The sequence below is a fragment of the Accipiter gentilis genome, chromosome 9, assembly GCF_929443795.1.
Source record: "Accipiter gentilis chromosome 9, bAccGen1.1, whole genome shotgun sequence".
NCBI lineage: Eukaryota > Metazoa > Chordata > Aves > Accipitriformes > Accipitridae > Astur > Astur gentilis.
Window position 1 is genome coordinate 22,983,221 of NC_064888.1, and position 18,549 is coordinate 23,001,769.

General features: G+C 42.1%; 1 protein-coding gene across 1 annotated transcript in view; it reads right to left on the reverse strand.

Moving 5' to 3' along the window:
* Positions 1-18,549, reverse strand: part of ANTXRL (ANTXR like) — a 58,807-nt gene that overhangs the window by 39,237 nt on the left and 1,021 nt on the right. Inside the window, exons 2-9 of the mRNA XM_049810812.1 lie at positions 6,739-6,810; positions 6,534-6,605; positions 4,302-4,383; positions 4,165-4,198; positions 2,102-2,181; positions 1,921-1,989; positions 1,637-1,717; positions 1,475-1,535 (exon numbers count right to left, since the gene is read on the reverse strand). Of these exons, the coding sequence (XP_049666769.1) occupies positions 1,475-1,535; positions 1,637-1,717; positions 1,921-1,989; positions 2,102-2,181; positions 4,165-4,198; positions 4,302-4,383; positions 6,534-6,605; positions 6,739-6,810 (551 nt within the window). The remainder of the gene's footprint in view (positions 1-1,474; positions 1,536-1,636; positions 1,718-1,920; positions 1,990-2,101; positions 2,182-4,164; positions 4,199-4,301; positions 4,384-6,533; positions 6,606-6,738; positions 6,811-18,549) is intronic.

Genomic DNA, 18,549 nt, shown 5'->3' on the forward strand with positions numbered 1-18,549 from the left:
TAATCGGGAATCAAACTGATTCCTTTTGAAAAAGAGAAATTTTACTTTTTGCTGAAATATAAACATTTCTGAAAATCAAAGCGTTTCTTGAAAATTTATTTTCTCAAATACTTTAGAAAAATATTTTCAAATTTTCATCTGAAAAAATGGTTTAAAATTCAACTTTCCATTATTCTTAACATTGTTCCAAACAATCACAAGAATACTACTGATATCCATCCTATTGGAACACTTACATTTTCATGCAGCTAAATGCAATTTTTGGTGAACAGGAACGCTCGCAATAAGCTGTTGCACAAAAAAATTGCCTGGTATACAATAAGCAAGCAAAAAAACCCAGAATTTATCACTATGAAATAAAAAAGCTTTGAAATATTAAAGCCTTAAAATTGTTTTTTATGAACTCCAAGGAGCTTTTTAAAAGCAAAATAATTCCTTTTTTTAATTTTTCCACAGATTTTATCACAAACATCTAGTCAACAATTATATATTTAGGAATAGTTCAAAAGATACAAGGATATTTCATTTTAAATAGAAATACTCAGGGCAAGATCATATTGTGATTGACGTGTGGAAATGAAGAGTGAACAATTTCTCTTCTCTGTGATATTTATTAGATTTTTCCCGAGTTTCCTATTTTTATCTCTTTTCAAGGTCAGCTTTCATGCATCATTGCTATTTTATTTTTATGTGCTCATTTTTACAATGTATAAGGAAATGAACACAAGACAGTAAACATCAGATCTAAATAACCATGCTGTAAACTGTACCTTCAAGCAAACTTACGGTGTCACTCTTACTCTGCTGCAATAGCCTCTTAAGTAGACAAAAACACAGCAAGTGAACTGCTAACGTAAACCAGAACAAATCCAAGTTAAATATGCTAGACATGAAAGGCATGAAATTATCAACAGCTCCTCTGGGGATTCTTCACGTTTACCATCTACACTAACGGTTCTTTCATTGCAAATAAGTAAAACATTAGTACTTTGGAAAACATGTCAGGTACCTTGGCCTATGCAGTTAGTTATATCTGGTTCAATAAATGTGAAATTTCTGTGAATGTTTTGCAAAATCTTGTTCTAACTGCTCACAAGTCCTAGCAGATCCCAGGAATGCAGTCTTCCCAGAAATTTGTGAGACATCACTTCTAGACCCTGAAGCACCTCTGGCAGTCTGGCTTTACATCACTTCTGTCTCCTCCTTCTCTCAGATATTTTAAAAAGCAGTATCCTCAATTCCCTGAGTGCTACCTCAGTCAACTCTCCAAGCTGGCATTCAGCAGCAGCAGCTACATGTTTATCGGCACAATTTTTTTTCCTTGAGTGAGAAGGAACACACTGGGCTTTAGCCACGGCCTGAGGGGATGCTCTAACACATCCATGGGCTTCAGCTCCAATACCACATTAGGTAGTTACTGACATTTCCTCATTGTCATTCATTTGCCTTATCACATGGCTCTGTGGAAACTTACCTCCTGCACAAACACTCGATGGTTCAGCCGCTAGGATCTCAATGCAAGATTTCTTGAGAATCTAAAAGATTTAGATAATGGTATTTTTGGCAAACATTTTTAGTGTGCTTTATTAATACAGGAAAGGGTGCCCTTTTCTGGGTTTCAGAATACCCAACTTACTGAATCAATTGTTCCTCTCAGGGCATAAAAGCCTCCCGTAACTGGAAAAACATGATCGATGCTGTCAGCAATTGTTGACAGCTGCAAAGAAAGACAATCATAAATCATGAGGAAAACAAAATTACAGTGAACAAAACTGGGCCCTTTCATACTTGCTAAAAGACATCATACTGACACAAAATGATTCATGCCTCAAGTAATTAAATAAATGCCTTCATCGGATGCTGTTACTTGTGCACTACTATAACAGAAAAACAAACCAAGAAGGAAGCAAGCAAAGTTACCTGAGTTTCATTGAAATCTTTCACTCCAACACAATAAACAATAGCTCCAAAGCTTCTGGCTCTGTTGGCCTAAAAAAAAAGAAATTGCCATTAAGTGCAAAGCCATATAATCAGTGGAGCCAGCAGTAAATGCCTACAGGTTTGACATAATCTAGTCTGGGTAAACGTGAAGGTGACTTACTTCTTGTTCTGCATAATAAAACTGAACATCTTGCAATTCTCCATCCGTCAGAGCAATAATCACGCTAGCGGTCCGAACTCCTACATGGAGAATAGTTAACAGATTGCATACGTATGACAAGATTCAGCAATGAAAAAAAGTTTGAAGTGAGGCATTCCTTTTTGCTGACAAATAAACGCAAAGGCATAAGGCCAGACTCTCAGCCTGATTTGTATGGACTTTACTGGAAATATACCAGCTGAAGGTCAGATGCATAACAGCATTCAGTAAGCCAAAACCTGTGCACCTTCATATCACAAGCATCGCTAAAGGGGGAAACACTGCTCTAACAAGGTCCCCGTGCAAATTTCTCTGTTCTGAGTAAAATATAGCACTTACCAAGATTACATCTAGACTCTTCATGTGGAGAAGTGGTAAAATGCATCTGTGGAGAAGGAGAGGTTGTCTCTCTTCTCTTGACAAACATGTCTCTATACAAACCTTGCCCAGAGATTGTGGTAGGAGATACCTCTGCAAAAGGAGCTTTCCTGCCATCCTACCTTCCCCTCCAGCAGACTTTCAAGGAACAACGCCACAGAACATGGCATGAAATGTGCTTCTATAGCGGGTTTCAGTCCTACACTTCTTGAGCAACAAGAGCTGTCAGTGAAGTTCACAGGAATACTAAGCACGTGAAAACCTTAAAATTGGGTCCATTGCAGAAAATTCATGCCTTGTGATAAGACATTTCATATCCCACCTAAGCTTAAGTGAAAAGGTTGCATAGACTTAGGATAGCTATATATGTAATCCCGTATAGAATACAATACTACCTAGAAAAATACAACGTTAACAAAATTAAACCAAATTAATATGCATCCTATGGTTCAATAAACCATTCTGTTTCAATAGTTCTTAAGCAAAGTAACTAATACACATGCATGTTACTTTCAGGGAAGTATTTGTTATTTTTTCAAAATAATCTGTTACAATTTCAAGTGTCCTTCCCCATACTGTCTGAAATCAAAGACTGATTAGTTCTGACAGGTTTCTTATGCCATGCGGTCCTTCCCATGTCATGTCAGACACAGACATAAATCTTAAAAAATGACCTGCAACTTGGGGGGGGGGGGGGGGGGGGGGGAATATCTTGGATTCCTGTATTCCTCATTTCTTTTTTCTGCCCAGCATGCTTGAAAAAGGCTGAAAAACTGGAATCTTATTTTGTTTTCTTTTGACCACTTATTTCTTCCCCAATATTTTAGCTTCTAAATCCAGATTTCATCTACTACTTTTTCATTCCTAATCAACTTACGGAATAGTTGATTAGTTCTTAGTTACATGTTATGAAGAGGTAAAATAGTTTTCAGTTGGACTCCTCAGGACTCTTGATTTCACTGGCAGAAGTGCCTGAGAAGCCATGCAGAGTTGCTGCTGAAGACTCTACTCTCACAGCCTATTTCATTAAAAAGGCACTGACCCATTTCCCCATCTTCCAAAGAGACCATCAGCCCACAAACGAGAACAACCTCACACCAGGGTACAAACCAGGCAAGAAGTGTTCAGTTTAACTAATTAGGCCTTCTTTTGGCACAGACAAAAACCATGAATACATTTCCCCCTCGAAATTTAGTGAAAATTTACATTTTAGGAACTCGGAATCTGATCCCAAATCATTCACACTGATGCAAAAATCTCAGCTGCTTGCATTCATACCTATGCGAACGAGAACAAGGACTGGGGCACACAAGGCAGACAGAGCTGAGTGCGTCAGGACAGAAGGGCACGGGAAAATCTGGGTGTGTCTGTCCCCTGGGTGCAGGACTGGCAGTTCTGGCTGTAATGCTTTGGTTTGTATTCTGCACTGGGTCATATCTCTGATCATACTGGTCTCCTCTGGTCTTAATAAACCATGAATCACGCATTTAAAAGTAGGGCTGTAGTCAAAACGGAATGTAGTGATTGTGTAACCTCAATTCCTTCTCCAAGTCTTCTTTTGGTGGGTTTACTGCAGGTCACATAAAGAACTATCATCCCTGCCTTTTTGATGCAGATCTATAACATGAGTGATATACAACACATACCTCCATAGGTTTCGTGGTAAATCTGCTCATTTGCCTGCAACAAAGTGTAGAACATTGTTAGCTCTTGACTACACTGGCAGCAAGCAAAGCAAAGTTTATATATATAAATCAAAGAAAGGAGGTACTGTGACGTGTACCCTTTTAAATCCTTCATGCATGAACGTGTCTCCTCCAGGCACTTCATACTGAAGAATGTCGAGCCCTCGTCTTATGGCTTCCCTTTGGATTGAAAAAAAAAACAAAAAAAAGGGGGGGGGGGGAAATTGTAATAAAAGTTTTTTTTCTTTTTTTGAGATATTCCTGTGCCACAGCTAGATTATCCACCCTGTCAATACATTAAACAGAGTGCAAACACATCAGCTAAAACACCGGTAAAACCAAGATTTTTCAAAAACCACAGTTTTCAGCCAAACACCCATGGGAGCACAAAACTGGACATAGGATACAATGTTAGGGTTAACACATTTTAAGGGCGCAGTTCTGTCCCTGCTCCCTCATTCTGGTATACTGTCAGTCAGCATAAGATTGAATTAAAGCAAATGCCAGATATTAAAGTCTGACAAACTGCAGAAAGAATGAGAATTTAAAAGCTTATGACCCTGTCATGAAAACAGGACAAATAAAAACTCCGTATTCAATCCATCATGAGGACAGTTGGGATTAGGACTTTTCCATTATAAAGACAGAGGCCAAAAGATAAGAGAACCGGATGGGAATGATGAGAATTTCCTATCCTAGACCAGGAACTGACCAATCTTCCTGGGGCACATATTGCTCCCTGGTAAGAAAGGGACTTTGATTCCATGACCCCTGTTGCACAGCTTCTTACTCCACAAATATTTGTTAACCAAGAGGATCGCTCAGGCAAATTAATCATTTAATTGATCACTGATCACTAAAAGACCCTAATCCTTGGCAAAGTTTTCATAATAAGGCAATTTTCAAAATAAGGCAAATAAGGCACAAATATTCAACAGGCAAGATGTAGGCAGTCCAAACATCAGCCCCAGATGCTATGGGGCATCCTTTTTTTAAAAGGATAGTGAGAACCTCTCTAATCTCCATTTTGCAACTGGGCATTTTAGGCGGCACAGCCCCAATTACAGAGGAAACAGGAGTCTATGTGGGATGAAGGTAAAAATCAGGAGCTGGGACTGGGGATGTCCTTAGGGCAAAAAAGCACATTTTTACCCTTTCAAGGTATAAAATGAGCTGAAAATACACACATGGTGATCCATGCAGAGAACAGGAGTTTTGGAGAGGGAACATTCTAATACCATGTTCAATATATTGCCACAGGGTTCCTGTCTACTTTCCACTTTGCAAAGAGCAAATCCACCTGGGAGAAGTAAGCAAGTTTGAGCTCTGTCACCAAGGTACAAGATGGAGACCTGAGCCAAAACTCAGTGGAACCAACAGAAATACAAGACCCCTGAGGGGTTTCTGGCTTTGGATGAGGCCCTGGAGTACAAAATGGAGAGGGGGTTGCTCTTTCAAGACTGCCTCAGAGCTCCCTTTATTTATAGGGTGCACCATAGTACGGAGGCCCTCTCACACAGACAGAAGCAGTGGCAAAAGCAAGGGGTTCAAGCTGAAATGAAAGAACATACTTAGAAACACCTCCATGACAGTGATTTCTGTGCATGAGGGAAATTAAATCCAAAATTATTTGGGCGTTTTGTTCTGGGGCTTTTGGTGTTGTTGGTTTTTTTTGGGGGTGGGGGGAGGGGGGGGGAGCTTTGGGGTTTTGGTTTTTTTAAAAAAAAGAGGATTTGATTGTGAAGGTGGCAACAAGAATTTTGCTCCAGCCTCAGACTCTCTTTTTCTTAAGAAGCCTGTTGCTTGGCTTTGCAAACCACCTCTGGCACAGGTGCTGTCTGAAGGCAGCCCAGGACAGGGGTGTGACAGCCTGGTGAGGTAGTGCTCCAGCACTGGGTATGACTGGCCGCTGGCCGGGCTTTGGTCACTTCGAAGGGCACTGTGTGACTTTCATACAGTCTTTTGCTCATCAGCTCAGGGGCTGAGATCTCTTACACAAAACCTGTCCTTATTTGGGCAGCTGGGGATAGTGAGGATGTACATGAATCCTTGACTGGAAATGCAGTTTCTCCCTGAAATGCTGCGATAAAAAACAGACAGCCCAGCACTGCCTTTCTCTCATAAGGCTGAAAACAAAATGGTAATGGGAGACCCAAAGGCATTCTAAGCTCTCTTCCAGTTGGGACTGGTGGAAAGGATTTCATTTGGTGCCTGAGTTGGTGCCACACCAAGGACCAAGACAGATCTCCGAATTCTGGTTTTGGGGCCACTTGCTGCTTGAGAGGAGGGAGGGAGAGTATTTCTGGATGAAAGCTGTGGGGAGTACTTGCCTGTTTTCTGTTAGTTTCATGACTGTAGTGCCTCGTGAAGAAAAAACTATGAAAGACATCCGCAACATTGGACTGAAACAGAAGAACAAGCCAGATCCACGTCACACACACACATTACTTCAGATTTTCATTTGCTAAGAAGCAGTGAAGGAAAAAATAAATTATATATATAGCAAATTAAAATATCATCTTAAGAAAACTTTACCTTATGAACTTCTCGGCTAGGCTTTCCACAAAAGAGTAAATCTCAGTCCAATGATTTCTGACACTTCCAGACCTGCATACAAAACATAATTGATTACACTAATCTTATTTCAGAGTGAAATTCCTTGTTCCACTCTGAATTTTAAGCTTGGGCTTCTCCAAAGGTGGTTAGGGACACAAATTACATAGAGGTCTACAGTCTAGGCAGCTAATTCTGACGAGGCTTCTACAGCAGTTGTGCTGGAAGCTGTAAGAGGAACCATCGTGACAAAACCCACTGACTCAAAGGGAAGTAGAAATAGGTCTGAAATGGTTTACCATACAATTTTGAAACAAGATCAGTAACTTCTACCTGTTTTTATTCCTTTTATAACATCAAATATAAATATTTTCTTCTAGTTTAATTAATTTTATTTGACTTCACTAAATCATCTGCTAGCAGATTATTTACTTTCCTAGAGCACAGCTCTGCCCTTACAGCCACACAGAAATTCTTCACTGATATTCTATTCTCCTAGAATGTGTGGGAGAATGTTTGCATGAATTACTGTTTGTTTCAAAAGAGAAAGCTTTTGAAGTAATTCAGAAGGGAAAGGCAGTACTCGTAGCTAATTCGCTGGACTAGCATTCTGGACAGTCAATCCCTGGCTCCGTTACAGATTTCTTGTGAAAACTTGGGCAACTTAGTTACATGCACGAATTTACACGTTCATGCTGCCATTCCTAATATATGAAACTGCATTACTGGCACTCCCTAGCTTTTTCTGCTTAGTCTTACATTCTCAGGGACCCCCACAGTCCAGTGGGACTCAGACCTCAAACAGAGCCTTGCACACAGCAACTCTACAGTAAATAACAGTGATTTCTACCACGTGCATCTATGCCATACACTTTCAAGCCATTAAAAAGACTAAGAATCATGAGAAGTCAATGGTTTTAAAAGCCCTCCCTAGGACTGTGGTGTTTAAGAAAGAATGGCTTGTTTGCTTTCCTTGCTAGGCAAACTCATGTATCAGGTGTCTTAGGCAGAAAGAAAAATAAAAAGCAGCAGATAGAGAAGGATCACAGAGGCTTAGACACAGAACTAAAAAATTTCTGAAATTTAACTTCTGTAAAGCAGTAGGTTTCTTCTAACTGCTGTTAGACGTTTTTTCTGTGTAAATGTATAAAAAAGGTGAGAAAATGATCCCGTATTACAATTCTCAGCTCTACTATGGGCTTTCCAAGCGACCCTATGCCAGTCACTCTTGCCCCTGTACGTCAGGTACAGATCAGCATACAGAAGCCCATGTGTGCAATATAATATGGTACTGCCTGCTCTGCAACAGTGCTGGTGGAGTGGAGGAGAAGAGCAAAGATAAAGGGACAAGGACAAAATGGAGACCCCTGAAGTACATAAACTAGAATATGCTTGCTCATGTAATCCTGTGCTTTCACACTGCTCTTCTGGAGAACTGGTGATTCGTTCACAGAAAAAACTGGGTATCAAAGAATGAAGAAATTTCCAGGCACTGAGGGAAGGCAACAAAAGGGTCTGGATCCTCTGCAGTCTCTGATTTATTTGCGCTACGCAATGACATGTTTATATATTTGTGAACAGCACTAATGAAAGGTGCTGGCACTATTAGCAAATGAGCCCTTTTCTCATCATTAAAAACTAATCCGTACTGATGTGAAGTATGTACTTTAAAGACTGCTTTCCCAAAAAGGATCTGAGGCAGTTCAACACCTATAATTCTCCAGGATTATTCTGAAAGTCCCAGGCTAAATCTCTAAACATGATGAACTCAAAGAGATTTTCCTTGCAACTATGCAAGATGCATTTACAGCTCCCAATTTATTTATTTATTTTTAATTCTACCCACTCCCCCACACCCACTCCCCCCCCTGGAGTTGACTCTTTCAGTTTCATTCTGAGCTTGCCTTCCCACTTGAATTCAATTCCTGCAATTTCCAATGGAGTCACTTCCCTACATAGAATAGCCACAGTTCTTACTTGGAAAAGACTGACCTATTTTGGATGAGGTATCAAATTTCTACTGCCAGCTGCAGAGGCACTGATGCAATCCAAAAAAGAAAGTAGCAATGAATTTTCTTTATAACAGCAACAAATCATAATGTCCAGTACCTTCTTAGGACTGTCAGAATTACACCCCCACCCCCCCTCCTTTTTTTTTTAATCTACCCCTCATGCAAAAAACAGCTTGGTAAAACAGCCTGGACACTGAAAATTCAAGAAAATCATAAGCTACTAATGGTGGAAAAAACATGAAGACTTTTAAAGTGAAAATGCACAATAACCCTAATACTATGCACTTTCATGTACTCTGACTATAATGAAACACCCCTTCTTGGAAAGGGTACAGCCAGTGAGACTAAGAATTGGTTGTAATAAATCTATAGATGCCCACTTCTGAAAAGCTAGGGAGGTCTCTGTCACAGGCTAGTCTTCACGGGAAGCGCACTGTGCTCTCAGAGTGCCCGACTGCATGACCGAGCTACAACCCTGTTGAGCAGGGGTACTTCAGCATGGCAGTGGGTCTCCTCCTCCCCTAGGAGAAATTCTGCACCCACATGTTGCTTATCAGCTGGGAAGTGTCAGTGTCCCAGCCTATCAAATGGGAAGTGTCAAAGCCAGATAGAAGTACTCGCCAGAAAACATTACTGTTTCAAAATCCCATATAAAGAGTACCAGTGAAGTGGTCAGCACTTAATCACTTTCCCACCACATGCCTCCAAGCCCAGGTGTGTCACCTCCCACTGCAAATGATGCTCAAATGCCACCAATGCCAGTCATGTCAAAACCCTCACGAACACCAGTGGGGGTGGCCTGGCTTATAGAAGAACCTGATTTCCCCTCCCTCCTACCCAAGCTGGCCTCTAAACATCCCTGTTTGTAAATTATTTTTATTTGCTGTTTCATATATATATGTTTTGGAGGCTTCTGGGGTTTGTACTGATAGTTTCCTTTGTTTGCCCCGGAGACCTGTCCCCATACCACCAGCAATGGCAGTTTTAATGGCAAATTAAACAAAAAATTACAACATTAAAATGCTTGCTAAACAATATACTAAGTTGCCAAATGCTGTCAAATATTACTCCCAACACTGACAAACAGAAATTGCCCAACACTATTAAAAATACCGAGGCATTTCACTGCTTTTGGGATCTTTCACACACCACAGAATCACTTTTGCTGGCAGCATAAACTAACTTGCTGCCCTTTCACAGCTCGATCAGACTAGGAGGTTTTTGCCTTTGTTTCCCATGGCAAGTGGGAGGCTCCAAGCATACTCTAAGCTTCTTTCTGACCATGGCCAATGCTTGAAAACTATACTCATTTTTAACTCCACAGTTACCAAGCCCAGAGAAAGCACTGGGTCTTTCAGTGATGCTCTATGCTACAGGTTATTCTTGGACATTCACACAGCATGATTTTTACAGCAGTTTCGGTGCTTTTGTTGTTTCTCTTAGAACCTTACTGTAACTATCAACAAACTCCTGTTAATCAGCATATCTGTGCTAATAAAAGCCTTGGACAGAGTTGGCATGCTGTCCCAAAGTGCCACCAGTAAATAACCACAAAGAGATTCCTTGCGTAGCCTGTTTGGCCACCAAATGATACACTCCTGTAAGATTTAAGAGGAACTGTGAAGACTTCTGAATAATGAGGAAAGAATAAATGAAGCATGGAAAAGTTCAGTGCTGTGCAGAAAAAGCACTGGGCACCTGACACACACTCGCCCACCCTCACCAGTAACTAGGAGAAGCCATGGGGAAGTGGTGCAGCCAAGGAACCCTATGTATCCTGCTGTGGAGGTTTCTATCAACGGATCCACCAAGCCAGCGCTGTGGCTGTCTGCAAAGAAAGACTATGTTACAGCCAGACCTATCTTGTTGACTCATACCTTAGAGATTTCCTGCTCTCAGTCATCAGCTACCTGGTTCAATGCCTCACATCAATCAAAATGGCCCAAGGCCCACAAGCCAAAAACCATTGTGGATAGTACCCACAGCTTACAAGCAGTTCGTGTGCCTTTCAGAGCCAAACGGGATGGTGATGCTTCAGCCCTTGGACATTACTTAACTCTGACAGTGAAGGAAAATGCAAAGCAATAAACAGCTGCTGTGGGCGGCCAGAGCATCGCAGAAGGTATTTCAAGGCCTGTTTCTGCTGCCTGTTCTGCTGGAGTGAACCTGGAGCAAGTCCAGAGAAATAGCAGAATTTCCCCAGGTTCATATCTACGCAACTGGGATCAGAATAAGGTGCAAGCAAAGTGAAAAAACCCACAGGAGCCATTTGTTGCGAGCATGCTCCCCGCTCCATGAGCTCTGTTCCCATTACACCCGAGACAAAGAGAAGAGTCAGCAAACCACAACATAGGAAAGAATGTGCTCCTGGCCTCATCGGGACTCAGCTTGGAGGAGCAGCTGCTGCTGCAGCTCCTGCTGCCGCTGTTTTCCTGAATTTCACATTGCTACCGCTTGATGGGAGGGGAAAAGAGGAGGTCAGTGAGTATTTCTGGGGGTGGAAGGAAGTGATGTGATTGCAAAGCTTAATTCTGCTCCTGCTTACTTTGGAGTGACTCCTTCCAGCTCTATGTCGGTATAAAAACAGCAAGCATGTTAGAGTCATGCCTACCCCAATCTGAGGTATTTCACTTGCTGTTTGTGAAGACAACAAAGTGCAAGATGAGCCAGAAACCTCTTCTTTCCTAACAGGCTCCCAGAGGCAGTGGAAGCTGGAGCCCAGAGAAATCAAGCAGCACAGTCCTGGCATATGAGCTGCTGCTCTCAGCCCAGTTACGTCAGCAGGCAAAAACCAGGAGGGTCAGTTGTAAGGTGTCTGTCCTAGGGCATATGTGATCCACAGTTACAGCTCAACTCACTGTCAAGAGCCTATACAGATCAACCTAGTGATGTATTCATGTCTGCATACATCAGACATGCAGCTTAGCAGTGAAAGTTAAAACCCCAGCACTGCCGAAACAGTAAATATTTTTATCATCACATGTACACAGAGAGAAGGCAGCGGGACCCAAAGCCTCTCCTCCCTGCTGAAAGTGAGAAAGTGAAACCCTTTGAAGATACAGAGCTGCTCCTTGTCCTATTCCTGACTCTCATGCACATTTGCCTCTGTTACAAATTAGCTGAAGGCAGCAATTCCAGAGATCCTGTAGCAAGAAACAGATCTGTTATTACTGATGCTGGATTCAGCTTGAGTATGGTGTCAGGGGAGTTCAACACCCATTGCGTGTGCAGGTCCCTGTAAGTCTCTATCCCTTCGAGCTAACGGTGGCCCTGTATATGGCCCATTGCTCAGAAACGTGGCACTTTGTTGCTGTTACTTGAAGAGCTCTTTGTGGCCACAACCACGTTGTAGACAACAGAATTCTTGCACATGGCTAATAAGGACTCCGCAATAAAAGCAAACCCTGGGGCATCTAGTTTGTTGTGGCTTCAGACACGCACGCCTGTGTTCTTCCACCCCTCTGCTCCCTTCTGAGCCAGCAGAGCATTCAAAGTGACAAGGATCGTCCTCTCCCAAACAATGCTTCTTGCAAGCATGGAAGGGACCTTGACTGGGTGATTCATCCAGGCAAGGAAGGACTAGTTTATATTATCTGCTTCAGAGGCAATTAGAAACACTGGCAGAGACAGCCATTCCAAGACAGTCCTTGCATCAGAATACTTGTAACATTAACAGACAAGACAAAGGCTGGAATGGGGAAGGGAAGATGCAGAGACGTGACTGGAAAGCGGATTTTAGTCCTAGGCCAGCACCCCAAGCACAGGACCCAAAGTACTTGAATCCAAAATGTTTCATGACCAAATCCACTAATTTTATAGATCGCTTTACTCCTATAAAACCACTGACAAAGTCTGCAGCAACATTACAGACTTCTATAAATCATGCCTCAAAACATTGCCCTTTGTTCCTACAGTAATCCATCTAATCCACAAGTCCTGTCCACCAGGTGCTATAGCTCTTGCTACATTCCCAGCCAACAAAAAAGCACAAAGTACAATTCAGAAGCCATGCTCAGCTGCATCCAATGACTTCAAATCTCCCTGTAAAGCTCCAGAGCTGCTCTGAGCAGCGGCAGGCCTGGAAGACCCACTCTCAGCATCCCAGTCCTCTTCAGCACAACACAGGCAGCAAAGCAGCATGCTCAATCCCAGTCACAATGCAACACTTTTAACAAGGTGCAAATGATATCCAGGAGCAGGGAGATACAGCTCTTGAGCTGTGAATAACTCACAGGCGTCAATTCATCTTTCCTGCATTTGAGATGAAAAGGTTCAGTCCTACTATGCCTCATACAGACTCAAAATTCACACTAGTGTTTGGCCTGCAAGCTCAGACAAAAGTAATGAAATTCTCAATCACTCAGTGCACACAAACAAAAATCCTAGGTCAGTGGGAATCTTACGGTTTACTTCCTTGGCTCAAGCCCCAAATAAATCAGATTTAGTTACATGCATAAATAGACTGCAAATGACAAGCTGCCATGGCTTTTTCTTCCTGTTAACTGTACACGTTTTATGTCAAATAACCACTACCCATTAGCTTTGTGTTTTATAAAGAAATTTTTTCTTGGGGCAGAAGGAAGGAGAACTGTTTTTCCTGAATATTTTTTTACGCCAAAAGGCAAATGTGGCAGAATTATATCAGACAAAATACAAACAAATAAAACCTGGTCCCAATAACATAGGTATGTCTGAAGCCGAATAAAAATTTGCTTTGGAACATTCCAAGCAATTATACCTGGTTGTAAGAAAATCACAGCACTGGCTGTGATATAACCACAACAAAGAAAGATGCAAAGGGAAAATACCAACAGATTACGTTTTGAAAACAATGAAGAATATTGCTTACGGGCAGTTGGACAGTATGAGAGGTATCATGTAGATGATGTGGTTACATTACAAGAGGGAAAAGAGACAGCAAAGGAGAAAGACAGACAGACAGACAACCATTTTTAAATATACATGCACAGTAATCAATGCCATCTAAGGAACAAAGCTGATACTTTTGTTCAGACAGCAACTCCTCTCAGTCTCAATAGGCAGCTGACCTGCATCAGGTCCTACATCTTACGATGAACTGAAGTCTGGCTGCAGTAGGTAGATGTTCTTGCTTACAGAAAAGGGAGTTCAGCAGTGGTTTAAGTGAGTCAATACAAGATTTTCAAGTGCAATTAAGTTAGGTGACAGAACATGTGTTCAGGCACCTATCTTTGCCAGCAGTCTTCTATCCAACCACAACAATGTTGTCAGCCACACTCTTCCCCTCCTCACCCACTGCATAAAACCAGCACACCAAACAGCATCGGACTGAGACAGCGTGGAGAGAGAAGCTGCAGAAGTTCCCACAGGTCCAGCTCTGTCCTAACGCTCTTGAGCTACTACGTGGGTGGGGGAAGAGAGGCAGAAGGCTACAGGGAGAGCCTAAGGCCAAATATACTTGTTCTCACTAGTACTTGTAATTCATGAGTGCTAAATCCATTCAAATCATTGGCAAGGAAATAATCGGGGGGGGGGACGGGGGGGGGGACGGGACAGCGGCACGGGGGACCGAGGGGGACGACACATGACAAAATGTGTTTACCAGACTCTCTGCATTTGCTTTAAATATGGCATATTGTGAAAAAACAAGGTATGTGGAGATCAGCAATTCGCTACAGTTGCCTTAAAATGATAAAAGCTGGCCCAGAACAGCAGCTCCTGAAATGCCTTTTGTTCTGATGGCTTTTTGGCTTGCCTGAAGTGAATTAGGAAGTATCAAACTGTTTCCCTCCCAACACCTCCCTCCCCTCCAAACCTGGCTTTTCAAGGAGAAATTGGGGAAGGGGACAGACCTGAAAACCAAAACCAGGAAAGAGACGGGACAGAGTAGCTAATTTCCCATCTAATTGGAGGTTGTGCTCTTCCCCACCAGCGACATTCACCTCTGGAGCAAGGCTTACCAAGTTTAAAGAGAGGCAGCTGGAAAATGGATTACAAGTGAGATGCTGGCCACATTGTATACTGATGTCTTTACCAAAATTGCTGTTGACATGGATGCGCTTGGGAGCACAGTATTGTTGTGGGACCAAGAGATGGGAGTACCATGAAGAGGGACTATCCAGAAGTTCAGGGGGAAGATGAGGAGTGCAGAAAGGGTAGTGAGGCCAGCCTCCCCCCCGAAAAGACTTATAATCACTGCTCTAAAAGAAAAACAGCCAGGGCCTTACTCAAGACATTTCCGCTGCCATGGTGTGTGCTGTGGAAAAAGAAAACATTTTCCCAAGGCTGTGCAGCTCTGTTTTCCTCAAAATCCAAACAATTTCTTAGCAAATGTCCCAGCAGGAAAAATGAGAAAATACTTTTGACTATCTCACATTCTTCCCCTCCACCTCCATCTCCTATCCTGTCCTACAGTCAAAAAATAATAAAAAAATTTTCTTCATATTTGGTAACTATAAAATACAGACAGCTCTGCAGCTCAGATCTGTCATGTCAAGCATTGCCAGCAGCAGATATTTAGGGCAGTTATAAGTCCTTACTTTAAAAGGGTTTCTATTTGTTGCACTAATAAACAATCATAACAATGCTACCAGGCACTGTTATAATTAGAAACACTAGAGGTCAGTCATCCTTTCTGCTGTGCAAGTGCATTTCAATATGATTACAAACAACAGCTGGATGTTAACAGCAAGGCAGGGATGAAAGGGAGTTATTTACATACTCAAGCACAAGGATGTCACTACAAGACCTGACAATCAAGCAATCTAACCCCTGTGAGGACCTGTCCTTGGCAGCTGGGGATGGGACTGAAACAAGTTCTTCGTGCACCTAGAAAACCAAAGCAAATGAAGCAAACCAAAGCAAGTGACAACTACTCAGCTATCCATTATGTTGGGCTTAAGACCTATGCTTGTTTAAAGGTAAACATGGGATCTTTGATATCACATGTGACTTGATCTTACCACGTGCCATAGGAGAGATGGGTATGCCAGCTGCACTGTATACTACTGCCTTACCTTATGCAGAGGGAGTGATTTCACTGCAAACAGAAAAATTTCTGCTGCTTCAGTATACTTTAAAGCTCCAAATAAGCTCAAACCTGCATAACTTGTCAAGTATGACATACAGACAGCACAAGATTGCAGACTCTAGGCAGCTGCCTCTGTAGCCAGCAAATGTCCAGTTCTCCTAGCTTCAAGAAATGCGCTCATTTAAGCATCCGCAGGGACAAAGGCAGTCCTAATGCGGTTCTGGCACGGTCAGACAGTCCTAAGGAGGGTGGTGGCAGGTCTCCCTTCCACACATGCTGCTTTTCCCTTTCACCATGCCAGCTTCTTGGGCATCCAAGGCTTAGTTCTACTGCTCTGATCTTGCCTATCCCATGGAGTTAACATAAAGGGCTACAATCAACTTCAGGCAGAGAAAAACGGTAAGAAATCGGCGAGTTTCTTTTTCTAATTGGCAGGATATATATTATACCAATAACTTCACCAGCAGATGATCTTTTCCATCTGATGGTTGTTGCCTGCAGGATTAAATCCCCACAGACTTTGCCTGGCAGAATGAAAAGGAAAAAATCACGCCCCAATAAAGTCATTGCAGTAACGCACAGTGCTTACATGCATAAGGAGAAAGGTTTGTTGTCTTCTTCCAATTTGCCTCCTACTGATGTGAGATTACATCTTTCTATGGGGAAGCAAAGCAAAGCAGATTTAAAGTCAATTTGGTTCACCCAGGTTGACTCTAGAGACAAGGCCTGTCATTCAGTTAAAGAGCATGCTACAGGGTCACAGGATTAAAGCCTGGATTTTTCACAGAGCCAATGCTTCAATCCCATTGTTAGACAGCTAATTAAGACTGAATGCATCTAACTCCAGACTGGCAAGGCACCAATGAAGGGAGGCAATCCCCAGGCCGTGCGGGGATACTCTGTGGTGTACAGGGCTGGGCTTTTCTGGGGATTCTCACATTAGAAATTAGAGCCAGAATTCTTCCCAAATATGTATCAGCATAGATCCAATTCTAAAAAAATGCATCCACTGCATTTTCAGATTTGACCAGCTGCTTCTGACAGGCCTCCTGCCTTCTTCCTACCAGTGATACCCTGACCCTTTTCAACACTAATGGACTATCTAGCACCTTCCTGGTGAACTGTCCCAAGATCCAGAGTCTATCCACTCAGTCAATCCTCCCTGCCTCCAAAAGCTCCTTGTGCTGTGTCAGATGCCACAGAATACAGCTGGGACTAAATACACCCTCAGCCAGCATGGGACCTATGGCACTCTAATATTACCCATATGGATTCTAATGCAATATCATTGAGGCCAAAAGCAGCTTTGCCACCATGTTGTCACAGACTTGGTAAGAGCAGGGATGGATTCTAATGAGGGGCCCAAAAACATTCACAACAGCTTTTTACCAAAGAGGAACTCTTTGGTATAACTCTCAAGTTTATAAAGACTCAGTTTGCAACCGAAGCCAAAGAGAATTTTCCCACTGGAACCTAAGTGCATGACTTGTACTTCAACCATAATCAGGTCTGGTCTCCAGTAGATCACTGTACTGAGTGGATAGCACCTGAGCCAAGATACAAGACCTGTAGCCTGCTAAAAGAAAATGTATGATTTCACGTCCACAACACTGAAGAGGAACTTCCTTATGCAGCCAACTTCCTATTGTTTAATGTATCAGTAACGCTAAGCAAATCACTCTCTTCTCTGCCTTGATTTACCTAAATACAACATGAGTGATAACAGCAACCACCCCAGTAAAGCGCTTTCTGATCTACAGATGAAAAGTTGCATATAAGCGCAGTGTGTTGATTGCTAGGGGTATGCAATGCCATTGTAAACAAGGAAATTGCACTGTGGAAGACACATATGATGTCATAGAGAGAACCCGTATTGCATTCACCAACATTTATTGTTACAGACAATTCAATATGGCAAGCAAGCATAACAACAGTACTAGTCACTTCTTGAAAACCTGGTGAGAATTAATTTGAGAACTAAAACTAGCCCTCCACAGAGCTCTTTCTAGACACAAAGATTACTTCAGGAACAAGCTTTTAGTGAAAGAAAACAAAACAATGACCACATGGTGTGTTAGTGCATCTTTTAGAGCCTTTGGTTTTCAGATCCTTTTGCTCTAAAACCAGATTCAGTACTTAATGATACTTTTTATCATCTTCTCAAATATGGGAATATACTGGCTCCTGAGTGATGGTGGCTTTTTGCATCATGCAGGCTGTGCAGAAGGCTTGATGGGCTGAACAGTTCTCCCAACTGGGAAACAGCACCATGCAGACTTCATACTTGGCTTGTGGGCAAGAATCATGTAGAAAAGGCTTCAGTCTCTCAATACCATCTCACATATGTAACCCAGGATATATTAGATAACGCAACCATCACACTGAGTATATACGTGGGAGACTAACAATTTAGTCCTTGAGTTGAACCCTTGGCTGTCAAGCCAGAGCACTGCACCAGGAGAAACAGAAATTTGTGACTTCTTTAAAACACCTGTGGGTGCACCATTTTACCACTCACTTTGCTCGTGCTTGCTATAACTTGTCTATAAATGTGAGCTTAACCATACCCTCTGGGCACACCTAAATTGGGCTAACACAGTATTAAAGTGTTTGCTAACCTATTTTAATTAATAGATGTAACTCAAACACAGGTTTAGACAATTCCAAAGAAGTTGAGCAGAAATAAGTTTTATAAAAACCTTACAGTGAGCCTGTAAATAAACAACCACGACATACAAGCAGTCTAGTCTTAACTTTAGGTAGGTCTGCACA